Genomic DNA, 13,355 nt, shown 5'->3' with positions numbered 1-13,355 from the left:
GGGACGCCAGCCCCTGCGGTGTGGGAGCTGGGATTTTCACTCTCTGTGGTCCATGTGCCTCGGCCCCCTCTGCCTGCCCACGGCTTGGGGAAGCCAAGGCTTCCCCCCCAAGCATCCCGTGGGCTCCTGGATTGCAGGTATGGCAGGAGAGGGATTCGCTTCATGAGCATCTGATGAACGGTTTCCATGGCAACCTGTCCTGGTTACAGCTGGTGACGGCGGTACTCCAGGGAGGTGAGTGACACTGTGACACCAAGGGGGGCTGTGCTGAGGTTTGGGCTATGCTGCCGGGTACCCCTTCTATTTCAGCCCTGGCAGCACTTGAGAAATCTTGAAACTGTCTCCGTCTTCTCCAAGCTCGGTAGCACGTGTTGGACTGCTGGGCTGCGGATGGTCCCCTCACATGGGGCCTGTGGATGGCAGTACCTGTCCCCAGTGCACAAGCACCTTTTGCCTTTGTGGATGATTTCACCCGCTGGGTGCCCCGGCAGGGGGAACAGCATCCCCAGCACGGGAAGCCCCCCACCGTGGGCTGTCCCCAGCACACCCCAGACACAGCCACCCCGCTGCTGGTGCCTGTGTTTTGCCCTGGATGGGACTGGTGGTTTTGCTCAGAGAAGCAGCCCCATGCACCCAGCGCTGCCCAGCCCAGCTCCAGGGTGCTGTGCCTTTGTTTGCATCCCCTCCTGCACCGCTTGTGGGCGAAGGGGTCAAGAGGGACTCTTCGGGCTGCGGGAGAGTAAGAGACAGGGCAAGACAGAGTGGCAGAGGAAAGTCCCAAGAGCTCTCAGAGAGCTGGGAAGGGAGGCAAAGAGAAAGGCAGCCACTTGCCTGGCTCCCCTTTGCTCCCGCACACCATCCGCTGCATTTTCCCTTGCCCGGCAAAAGCAGCCTCCTCATCCTTTCCCTCCACCCCCCGTGCACCAAAATCAACTGGGAAGCGGAGAGGAGGGCAGGAGGTGCTGCAGACCTGGCGGGGTTGGTTTGCTCATCAATGGCATCCACGGCACTCTCCACAGAGCTCAGCAGCGACTGGGTCTGGTTCGCTGTCTCCTTCAGCAGGAAGCGGGTCACGAACTGGTCCACGTTGCTGCCGCTCTCGTACACCTGCCAAGGCAGACAGCGAGCACGGTGAGACCCAGCACCGAGCGGCCAGTGCCAGCGGGCACCCCGGCTGGTGCAACATCCACCCAACATCCCACACGCAAGCTGGTCCCCTCCATGTCCCCAACTGTAAGGGCCACAGGAGGAATGAGCACATGCTTTCCCACCCCACGGGAAACATATAGCCCTCCAGCTTCCGTGGGTCGGCCAGCATATAGCCCCATCCAGCATCCACCCCTGGGACAGACTTATAGAGGCTGTGATGGGAGTGTGGGCAGCGAGGCACATCAGCATTGCTTTATTTATATATAATAAATATAAATAAAATAAATAAATTTTATATAAAATAAAGCAATGTAAAGAAGCGATTACCCGAAGTCCATAGTTGCTCTCCTTACTGTGATCTTAAATTACCTGACTATTGCCTTGCAGGGCAAGACCCAGTGGGTGCAGGTATGAGAAGTGGCCCCTCCTGTGCTTTGGAGATCCCTGCTCTGAGAACTTCATCATGTTATTTAGTGCCTTAGTCCACAACAGCATGGCCAACACAGCGCTAAAGTAAAAGGGGTTTGGGACGATGAACATGGCTTTCACTGGGGAGCTGCAAGCTGAAGATGCCTTCAAGCCAGCAGCAAAAAGCTCTGGCAGTCCCCACCCAGCCTCCCTTCCATCCCGCGCTGCGAGACAAGAGCGTCAGCATATCTTGGTATTAGAGTTTTTTATTCGGAAGAGGGAGAAAAGGAAAGCTCTGGCCTTTTGGGGCCAGAGGCAGGATGGAGACAGCCCGCAGAGCATGAGTGCCTTCAGCAGGATGCAGGCTGCTCCCGGGGAGCTTTGGTGGAGGAGGACGAGCTGTTTGAGCAACAGAAGCTCCCAGGGTAATCCAAACCCTCCCAAGACAGAAAACACTTAATAAAATGTTTTAACAGCACAACCGATCTGCTTAAAGCAGCCAGGGCCCCTTCCCCAGCACAGCCTTGCTGTGCCCTGCCCATGGCACGGTCCTGCTCCTCCACCTCCTGCCAGCCACTGGCAGAGGCAAGACACCGGCACAACCGGACAGACACCGGCACAACCAGTACAATACTGGCCCAACCAGTACAACATTGGCCCAACACCACTCCAACCAGTCCAACACCAGCCCAACTGGTCTGACCCCAGCCCAACCACACCAAGACCAGCCCAGCCAGGCTACTGGCCACACCAGGTCTGGCTAAAGCTAACCACTCAGCATCAGAGCTAAAAACACTTGTGGTGAAAAAAAAGGCTCCTCTAAACCCAAACTCACTAGCATCACTTTTTCCCCAGACTCTTTCTAACCCATCAGTGCCTGCTGGGACAGCATGTGGCCCCGGCAAACCCCTGCGTGCCGGCACCTCCTGCATGGGACTCCTCCAGGACTCACAACTTTTTGGTGCGATGAGATGGGGATGGATGCCCCTGGCTCCCGGCATGTAACCAGCAATGACCAAACTCAGGGTGAGACTGGAGTGGTCCCAGCACCACCAGTTATCTGAGCACTCAGCGGCACAACATAAGTACCCCAAGCTCCCCAAAGCAAATTATTCTTGTTTTATGGTGAAGCGATTAACGAGGGTTATTTCCATGGCAACCAGAGCAGCTCTGCAAGAACCTGGAGGGCCTTTATCTCTTATTTTAAATCATAAAAGGAGAATGAGCTAAAGAAAAACACTTCTGGGGAAACTGGTCGCAGAGCTGATTTCTCACCCCTGATTTGGTAGGGGAGCACAAGTTTCTTGACGGCTTCTTGAGCATCCAACTAGTGTGGTGGTTAATGACTTCTCTCTAACACAAAAAACTTGCTCCCCTCCCTGTCACAGCCACAGTGTTTCTGGGGGAAGTGCACGATGCGGTGATTGTTGCCGGACAGTGATGCTGAAGCAAACTGCCATGCGGTATTCATGATCTCCTGCAGCTGCTCACTGTAGCACCATTGGGTGGCAGGGAGCGGGGCATAAGGAGGGCAGGGACTGATGTGCTGCATTGCTCTTTCACCAGCACAGCCCATCCCGGGACACTGGGCAAACGGAGATAGGACTGGCTCCGGGCACTCCATAGGCTGCATGACAATCAAGCACCGGGGTGCTCCTCAGGTTTGGGGGATGCACTCGGCAGTGCATATGGGACCCTGCCACCTTTTGAGCCTTTCTCCAAGCAGGAGCATGCTCTCCTCTGCAGCCCTGGCAGAGCCCAGCACGCTCCACCAGCACCACCATTATCTGACAGGCGGGTCAGAGGGAGGAAAGCCGGCATCAGTGCATGATACGGGGAGATGCGTCAGAAGATCGGGCAGGAGCAGGGCAGATCTCCCTGGCCAGGGATCATCAAAGCCTCAGAAACACAACCCTTAACACTGAGTGATCGCCTCCAAGTTATCTCCTTCCTCCATGGCCTGGCGATGTTTGAAAACAAGGTCAACCAGCTTAGAAAAACCCGCTCACATGCTGGTTGTTAATAGTGAGATTTGTAACGCCCTGAAACCAAGCACAGCCGGTGCAGCACCACTCGCCCATACAAATGAGCACGGGACGATGAGTATGATGGAGCAGTGTCCCCATCGGGGCTGCCTGAAGACCACCTCTGCCTTGCCGGGGGGAACCAAAGATCAATGTCTCCCTCGCTCTCCCCTTTGGGATTTTGCCTTATTTTACTGGGGAGTGGAGCAGCGGGTGCCGTACCATGAGACCACGCAGCCTCCTGGGGCTGGCTGCGCTTCCTCGCCTGCTACGGAGGGGGTTGCTGCTGGACTATTTGGACCAGGATGCCAGTGCCACCATACAGAGCTCAGACATCTCCTGATAAGTCCTGCCCAGTTTTTCCTCACCCCGGGCAGGCAGGGAGAGTGATGAACAGGCAGCCTGGGACCATGGATGCGGCAGCTGGTGGAGCATCACACCGGGCCCCTTCTGTGGGAGGCACAGGCACCACCTCAAGACAAATAAACAGCAATTGAGCCAAGGGAGTGACGTGAAAACATTTGTTGAGCATTTGGATTGGGAAAAAAAATTTAAATCTAGTCACAAATATTCCTGGATAGGTGGACGATCTCTGTTCACCCTAGAAAAATACTCACAACTCTCTCAGAACGTGCAATATATACTATATATGTATACGTGTATTCTTTCCAAGCACTGTATTATACATACACACAGAGACATAGATATCACATCCGAACAAGTCTGTATAGACTGTATTAAATTCACTGTTAAGGTACATCACCCTTCTTCTTCCTCTGCTGGCATGCTTTGGAAAGAGCCCTACACTGGGCCAAATCCTCCCCTTTGCCCAGGCAATTACTTCATCATTTAATACATCTCCCACTACACAGTCTGGCTAAGGAGGGTGTATTAAATCAATAAATCTCCTTGGCAAAGACATATTATTGCATTTGGGATCTGAAACAATTTCTTTTGTGGTTCCCCGCCTCTATGGCTGCTCTCCCTGCACACACCCCTGCCTGCAACCAGCAGCCTGCCCGTAATGAAGGCGTAAATATATTAATCAGGCACTCAAACAGGCTCTGCTCTAATTACAGATAGGTTTTGATTAACTCTCACAGCCAGCCCTGCTCTGATTGCTGGCGCTGGGGATCTGATTGCTGCCTTGGCGGAGGGCAGCTGTTCCCGAGGGCTGGGGGCTATGTCCCTCCTTGTGAATTTAATATAGACCTGCAGGCCTCTGGGAGCTGCCGCTGCTAAACTCGGAGCTGTGCGTGCTCCTTTGAGTGGCCGATGGGATTATTCTTTTAATTAAGAGCACGGGTTTTCTGGGACATGATTTGCCCTGCCGACCGTGGGGGCTGGCTGCAAGTGTGGGGCTGGCTGGAGCTGGGGGCTGCAACCCCCTGCCCTGAGAGCCCCACTGCTGCACCAAGCACTACTGCACTGTAAAGACACAGTAATTCCCTATTAATGTCCCTTTCCAGCGAGATCCGCAACACCACTGCCTTGTCCTCTTCTCCTCTGATAGTTGTCCAAACCACGTACCGCATCCCCCACAGACACTCCAAGCTCATCAACTGATTTTACACCTGCTCTGTGCTGTTTATCCCACACTCAGTTTCTCTCCCAGGGGTGCAAAGAGTGCACCACTGCTTTTCCATTTCAATCTGTACATTACATAAATGGGGTAACGTGCTGCTATTTACCTCCACTTTGCTGTTGCTCTGCAGGACTCTATAGCCTCTCTCCTGCAAATGCCACCAAACAATTTCCTCATCAACCCTTCCCATGCCTCGTGTGAATGCATCGCTCTCCCTAGCACGGGAGCCTGCTCCCTTTGGAAAATCGTATTTATAAAGGCGCAGGCTATGTCGAGTGCTGTCTGATCACGCAGACTGGCTCTGGGTGCTAGAATATAAGGCTGCGAGAGTATGTGTAGTTAAATGTTGGGATTTTGTTACCTAATTACAGCCTATAATCTTGGTTCAGCTTTAGGAAAAATCATACAGGTGATTCCCACATTCATTTAAAACAGCTTAACTCCTTACATTGAGATTTGTTGAATGGAGGCATGTTGGGTACAGAGCTATGCCAGCCAGTGCAGATGAATATTGGGGTGTCTGTGATGCTTTTTGGCAGGCCAGTAAGTCCAATAGCTCTGAAATTAAAATGACAGTGGGCTTTTTTTCCTCCACTTAACTGACTCTGGCCATTTGCCAACGTAGCTGTGACATTTGCTCTCAGGAGCCGAGTCTGAAACGTGTGTGCTCAGAGGCTTTTCAGCAATCCCTCAGGCTCTCCTGGAGCACATGTCTTATTTGGCATTGCAAAAACAAGTCATTAAGAAGACCAGCTCCAAAGGAATCCTTCCCATCATCTTATTAAAACATTTGTCAGTCTGTCCTAGGGAAGTATAATGAGAATTGGTCTTATTAATTCCACCCTGAAGAGTTATTTCCTCCTTGCTTTTCTTGAGAAGTTAAAATATTTTTTGAGATAATATAATAATTGCTGCTCAATGAAGCCGCTTTGTGCCAGAAGCTCTTGGAGGGGCACATCTCCAAGCCTGCTCTTTTCCATCCAGCTAGTCCATTAGCTCAAGGCTATAAAGACTTTGGCATGACAGATACTGCCCCACTGCAGAGTGTTTTGCTGGCAAGCCTTGGTTGAGGAAGGAGCAGGGTGGCCTCTGAAGAGGCAGAGGAGGGTGAAGAAAGGCATCTCTCCCTTTACTACATCCCCAGCCACCTGGCCTTGACGTCTGCTGCTGCAAACGGGTGGCTGCATGCATCTGCAGTGAGAAGCAAATGTAAAAGCCTCATTGAAAGGATGGCCTTGAGATTTCTGCAGCGAATGGCTCTCAGGAGAGCCTCGGAAAGCGTCATCGTCTGACAAACTGGGGCATGAGCCAGAGACATTGAAAAATGAGAGGAGGAATGAGTGGGAAAAGGACAACTTGCTTTAGCCACAGATAGCTGGGGAAATACTGCCCAGTACTGGGTCCTCTGGTCAGTCAGCTGAGGTCCAAGCCCCACACCCCACCCCCCTCTTCACATCACAGGCTTTTTATGTGCCTGTAACGCACCTTCCCACACACAGCGGGTGCACACATTGGGGCACAGCCTGCTCAAAGCCCCGCCACAGCTCTTCTGGCTTTCCATTTCTATATGCACCTGCGCCAAATCTGCCCAAACTCTGGCACAGATTAACGAAAACACCCTTGGGATGTGTTACCTGTACAAATCACAGCTGGGATTTTGGTGCCATTGAGTGCTCGGACTTGCCAACACCGGTGTCGAACATCCCTCACCAGGCATTGCAAACTGATGCCTAAAACTGGGCTCTCGTGGCCATGTTCCTGGGGGTATCAAATGACTGAAAAAGGATATTTTCAATGTTGTTGAGCATCTCAAAGCTTCTTCACTGGCATTTTTAAAGGTCACTATTTAGCTCGTTAAGACTACAGGATGTAAAATATAAATGATTCTGCACCACCCACGGACTCAGAGACCCCCCCCCCGCGACAACCCTGCACCTTCCCTTTGCCTTGCAGCATTACAGCCTGACCAGCGAGGCTTTCCAGTGCTGGTTTTCAGCAAGATTGGCCAAATTGGCTGACATTTACCAAGCCTGGGGACATTGACAGCTTCTCCAATTTTTATTAACTCCAACCACCGCCAAAGCACGCCCACAGAGCAATGGCACTGAACCGAGGAGGCTTTTCAAATGGAAACTAAAGCCAATTCTGTTTCACTCACACTTTTCCTCCAGTTAAAAAAAAAAAAAAAAACAACAAACAACCCAACAACAAACCCACTGCCATGCCATGAAACACCTCTGTCAAACCTCATCCCAGGATGACGGAGAGGTTATCTTCCACCCACTCACCCCTTTAAAAACCAGCCATGTGTTGTGCTGTAACCTCTGAGTGGCTGATCTAAATTCATTGCTCATAATTGCCTGTTTTCTTCCAAGAGATATTTTCTTATAATTAGAATAACACTCAGACCTGCCTCTTGCTCCTTTCCCCTCCCCCGACTCTTAAATCCCTTCAAAAGCGGAGACCCAAAACTGATTGCCTGGCACATAATCAGTAGAAGAAACCTGAAGAGAACAGACACTTAAATAGTTGATAAATGAAAGCATTAACATATGAAAGACCCTCAGCCTTCCTGAAACAGCTTTAAAAAAACAAATGAGACACCTGTTCAGATAAAAAAAAAAGACGATGCTATCACATGGGTTTTAAAAGTCTTTTGCTATAAAATACTCCTTTTATAAATCTCAGTGTTGGACCCTTCTCAGCTCATGTTTTCCTTGTCTGGTCCTGGAGGTCTCCTGCCGTGGACCCTTCCCAAGCAATTTATCACAGGACTTCCCTCTTCTCATTATTAGAAAATCTCCTTGCTGCAATACAATCCCATCATTTCTCATTGCAGCCACGAGGATGTGAAGGGCAGGTAGCTGTTGGCCCATGCGTGCACTATACAGCACACCCCCTGAAGTCACCTATGGATCAAGAGGAATATGGCACTTGTGCACCCTATCCACTTACTTAGCAGGCAAAGAACAGACTTCGAAACAAAGCGTGGCCTCCTACTTCTGAACACTCTGGCTATAATTAGCCTTTCCCTTCACACAAGTTCCTAATTAGCTGTATTGAGTATCCACAAGACAGTAAATTAATACATATTTTATTTCAGTTTTCCAAGGAAAGTACAGACTTTGTTTTCCAAACAGGACCTACTCAAAAGACCCTGCAGATGTAACGACGTGGGATGGTCATGCTGCTGAAGGCTCAGCCTGGTTGTGCCAGCTGGTTACAGATTGACTTGGTCCCTGCCCTTCCTTTTGGTGGCTCCTTCAAAACTGCTCTTGGGCTATTTGGCAAGACCACAGCACTGATGTCTGGTGGATTTATTCCCTTCACCATACAATTTATCTAATCCCAGGAGCAATAGCCTTAAAACAGGAGGAAGGAGGAGGAAAACCATGTCCTACAGGAGGTCCATGAGAGCTGGAGCAAGGGCAGCATGAGCAGGACCTCCAGAGAAGGTGCTTTTCCTTCTTAGAGTGAGAGGAGGGACATGAATTTTGCAGCGACAGACAAGCAGAAGAACAGTGAATAAACATCTTAGTCTAAAAATAAGCTCCAAGAGGGACCTTCTTAAGATTCATCTCCCTGCCAGCCCCGCTGTGCTCCCCGGCAGTCTGGCAGCCCGGCTGGATCTCACGCACAGGCCTGCGGGGCTGGCAAGGAAATCGCTCCGGATGGCATCGCACGGAGAATCAGCTCTCTGGTCTGGAGTCTGAACAGAAAAGTTGGGGAAAATTCAGTTCTTGCAGAACTGGAGTAGCACTTTTTGGCTCGAATTTGCAGTGCAATATTTTCTTAAATTAATTTCAGAGAAGAGTTGCAGAAATCCTTTCTGAGAAGATAAACAAATATGCCTTGTTTCCTTTTAGATGATTCTTGAACTATAAAGTTCTATAACTTTTCCAGAAATCCACATCATTTTTTTGCTACAGAAATTGATACTGAAATTGTTCAGAAAAGTATCTTTTAAAATATATGGAACAATGACTCAGCCTTCACCAATTAACCGCCCCATCACCACTCCTTTCCTTTTTCAGACAAAACCATTCACCATGAATACATCTTTAACTGCATTACAGGAGTGTTTCAAAGCTGGTGTTTCATCATAAAATCACCCATCCAAGAAAGGAGCAAAAAAGCAGCTCATAATCCCTAAAACATCTCTCTCCCCATCAGGGCAGATCTCCATGCCGCAAAGGTGAGGACAGACAATGCTCGGAGCCTCCCCGAAACTGGCCATTTGAGCGTACATCCTGACCCCTAAAGAAGATCCAAACACTTCCAAGGGGGAAGAGGATGACAAGGTGCGCAGGATCTCCTGGGGTTCAACCAGGTACAAAGTACCGGGAGATAAACTATTCCCGTGTTCGGCAGCAAGGAAGCCAGAGAAGCACTTCTCCAGAGGAGAGCCTGATGTGCGGTGGGGTACAAATTCGCCCAGGAGGAAAGATGAAGCAACAGATGTGCTGCGCTGCAGTGGTACCCCATAGGCTTCAAGCCCCGACCAGGAGACCTCAGGTGATGCTCATGTAACCCCCACGGCTCAGTGCGAGCCGAGTTGGGGCCAGATCATGATGTCTATGGGAAGCCTCGTGCAGCTCATGCTGTTTGGGCTGGGCACTATCCAGAGCTGCCACCACCGTGTTGCTGTTACACCCTGCCACGGGCCAGCCTCCTGCCGCAGCAAAGCACTGCTCCAGGAGCCTCAGGTGACCTCGGCGTGAACACCGAGTTTGTTCAGCAGAGCCGGAGAAAACCTGCTCAGGTAAAATGAAAGGACGAGATAAAGGATTAGCTGGAGGGTGGGAGGAAAAGATTATTTTTAAGGATTATTTCTACTGACTATTTTATCTCGAGGTGTCATCATTCAAAAAAGAGCATTGGCAGGTAAGAATGCAAATGAGAGCACTCTATATTGCTGTTCTGGACTGTGCTATAAAACAAACAAACAAAAAATCCATCATTTTTAGCATCCAAGACTGGTGGCAGATGGTGCTTGCTCTGGGGCTGTAACTGGGCTGCTCAAACAAGCGCTGCTTTGCAGTGTGCTGCTGGTGGCTGAAAGCTCAGGGAGACCCACGGCCACACCAGCACCAGCAGCAGGGAGAGGAGGTCTGCTGCAGCAGCTCCCACTGAGCACCAGGAGCCCGGCGTCTCCTGTTCACTACGACGACATGTCTTAGGGCAGAGACAAGAAGGGTGAATTACAGCAGGAACAATGTAACTCACAAACAACGTATGCAAACCTATTCACCCATATGTATATACCTCTGAGCTCCCTAGTGCTGCTGGAGCATCAGCAGCTGGTACCGAAGGTCAGTACACTCAGTCTTCTCTTCATGATTTAGATATTCTCTCATCTAAATAATGATTCTCAGGGGAAAATGTGTTTGCAGCTGGTCTGGGTACAGTGCCTGTCCATAAGACACACGTGTTGTATTTGGCACCCTGACACAAGGAGGCTCTCAGGGGGTGTGTGATGTGTCACCACTCGCTCATATTTCCACTCCAGGTCCATTAAATGAGATAAAAAGGACTTTGGCAAGTGATAGACTGGCGGCGGAGCTGGCAGCAAGCAAGCAAGGAGTGAAACACCGTCTTTCACGTCTCCTTTTGCTCCCCTCCAGGACCGAAGGTGATGCTGAACATCAAGCCAAGGGTGCCCCAGGGCTACCTGCAGGTCCTGAGGCCTCCTCCATAAATCCCTCCTGCTGCCCCTCACTCCACCCTGAAGCCAGTCTCCGAATCCCTCCCTAATTTGTCAGCAACCCCCTTCCCTGCTCTGCTCACCCTGCTCCTGGTCCCCACTGAAGCAGAGTGGCACAGCCTTCCCCTGCACCATGTCCAGGAGGACCAGAGAGATCAGCTCCATTTCATTCCAGTACGTGCATGGGAGGCTGTTGCAGTTTCAGCTAAAAGATTTTGGGCAGTTTTGCTTTCCAAGCACTTTGCTTCCAGCTAGGACAGGCCACCGCCAAGGACAGTCACCAGCACTTCTTGGACCTGTCTGGTGCCCAACAGGAGCATCTCCAGGAAGGAAAGATTTGACCTTGAATCTGAGCTGCTTCGTCCTTGAGGGTGTTCCTTACTCAGCATTTTTGGGACTTCTTTGCAGCTTGATTTTAAAGTTTGCCTCACTGCTAAGGGTCAGCCTTGCTAATATTTCCATGCTCAGCACTGCAAAATGCTTATTTAGCAAAAGCAGGGAGCAGGAGCAACCCCAGTGCGGCAGGCGGTGGAAGCCGTACCTGGCAGGAACGGGGCTAATTGAGCCTCTTGGGTTCAAAAACCCACAAAATGTCCTTTTTTTACCAAGCTAAACACATTTCCTGGGGTGTCGGTAAGGGTGTTGTTCAGTCGTAGCCATCGCCCCAGTGCCGTCCCTCCGGTTCCCCACGCACTGTCCCCCGCTTCCCCATCCGTGGCACCCATCAAGGCTGGCAGGGGTGGTGGAGGCAGCGGGTGGGCACCGTCCCACAGCAGGCGGCCTGAGGCAGGGGGGTCAGTAACCAAACAGGAGGGACAGCATCCACCTGGCTCCGGTCCCCCAGCCCCCACTGCACCCCACACATCTTTCAACACCAGACACACAAACTATGTCCTTCCCAGTCACATTGGTTTTGATATTTGCTGACTGCACTATAAAACAGTAAATGAAAATTATACAAGAACATCTCCTGCCGTCAGCTTTTTTTAGATCCTGAAAGTTCATTTCCTTTCTCTCCAATTTAACTTTGCAATTCCCACCATCACTGGCAGTCATTTCAAGGCAGCATGGACATCAATGTATTGGAAAATAATTTCAATGACAGATTTTGTTTTGCTGGATGGGACCTTCCACTACTGACTCTAATTACCGCTGATACTTTATGAGCTCCTCCAGCACGAGATAATTGCTGCTTTCTCTTTTTATGAGCAAGAAATAATCAGTTGTCTTTTAAGGTGAGAAATATAAACAGCAATTAAATACCACGGCTATCCAACCCCTCTCGTCAGCAGGCACCTCTCGACAGAAAGCCAACACAGAAGAAGGTTAGGCTTCATTTATCGTTTGCACCCAATACTTCTCTTAATGGAGGGGAAAGGGAGGGAATAAGGAACACTCTCAAATGATCAATAGTTTTCTCCAGCTGATGAAATGCTTATTTTAATACAGAGAAGCAGGAGCATCTCACAAGCAAAGCAGTTTGCTCGCAAGTCACAATGCTCAGCATCAGCACCAAGCCCTGTACAGGATCCAGCCTCGCAGAAAAGCTGCAGAGACAGCAAGAGGCTCGACCGTCGGGGGGCACAAAACCCCACTTGGCTTCTACCAAAACCTGCTGCTTTGGCAGTCTTTTCCCTGATGCAGAGTTTCTAAAAATATATTTATGCATCTCCTAAACTTCCTGACATCAGCACAGGGCCCTTGGTTCCAACATCACACGCGAAGGAGATGGAGCAGAAGGAGACCTTTATGGGGGACCCATCACACAAGTGGGAACTCACACCAGCTTTTGCAATCCTGGGATGGATCTTCTCCCTAGGGCTGAAGCCTTATCCTGTAGGTGTGGGTCCCAGCCCTGGAGGAAATAAAACACCCTTGTGACATCCTCCAGGCTGGGGTGGGGTATGGGAACACACATCAGCTAGAAACTGGTGAGAAGACCTCAGCCAGATTGTTTTATCGGTTCGGATCACAAGAAGCCTACTTCTGACACTCTGTTTTGGCAATCCTGACACTAAAACGAGAAAGCCTAGTAAATAAATGCTTTTGGGTTTTTTTAGGGAAAATACATAGTGAAAAAATCTCACATCTCAAAAAAAAGTACTAATGGTTTGCACTCGGGAAAAGCTTCTGATGCTGCCTGGAAGTCTGTTCTATCTGAACACTGGAGACGAGCTTCTCTACCACCTACAACAGTTTATTGTCTGGTTTGGGGTTTTGGTTTTTTTTTTTTCCTTCAGTTCTTTACTTGAATAAAGCACCTGCATTTGAATAATTCAGTGATGAGGTTTGTACCACTTTCTTCACAAAATCACAGCAGGGAGTGATGTTTTTCATGAAATACATCTTTGCCAGCTCCTCTCTGTGAAGGAGTCTTGCTCTGTTTGCTCACTTGCTAAAAGTCTGCCAGGTGGCAAAAGTGACATGCCCCACGGGCTGATAAAATGGGGGTGATGAGGGGATGCTGGGGCGGCACTCCCTTGTC

At 50.2% G+C, this 13,355-nt stretch overlaps 1 protein-coding gene across 1 annotated transcript in view; it reads right to left on the bottom strand.

Annotated features, from left to right (window-relative positions):
- Positions 1-13,355, bottom strand: part of NECAB2 (N-terminal EF-hand calcium binding protein 2) — an 86,983-nt gene that overhangs the window by 5,468 nt on the left and 68,160 nt on the right. The window contains exon 6 of the mRNA XM_030026637.2: positions 971-1,107. Within this exon, the coding sequence (XP_029882497.1) occupies positions 971-1,107 (137 nt within the window). The remainder of the gene's footprint in view (positions 1-970; positions 1,108-13,355) is intronic.

Source organism: Aquila chrysaetos, chromosome 9, assembly GCF_900496995.4.
Source record: "Aquila chrysaetos chrysaetos chromosome 9, bAquChr1.4, whole genome shotgun sequence".
Classification (NCBI taxonomy): Eukaryota; Metazoa; Chordata; class Aves; order Accipitriformes; family Accipitridae; genus Aquila; species Aquila chrysaetos.
Note: the sequence above shows the minus strand (reverse complement) of the source record. Positions and strands in the feature narration are given on the sequence as shown.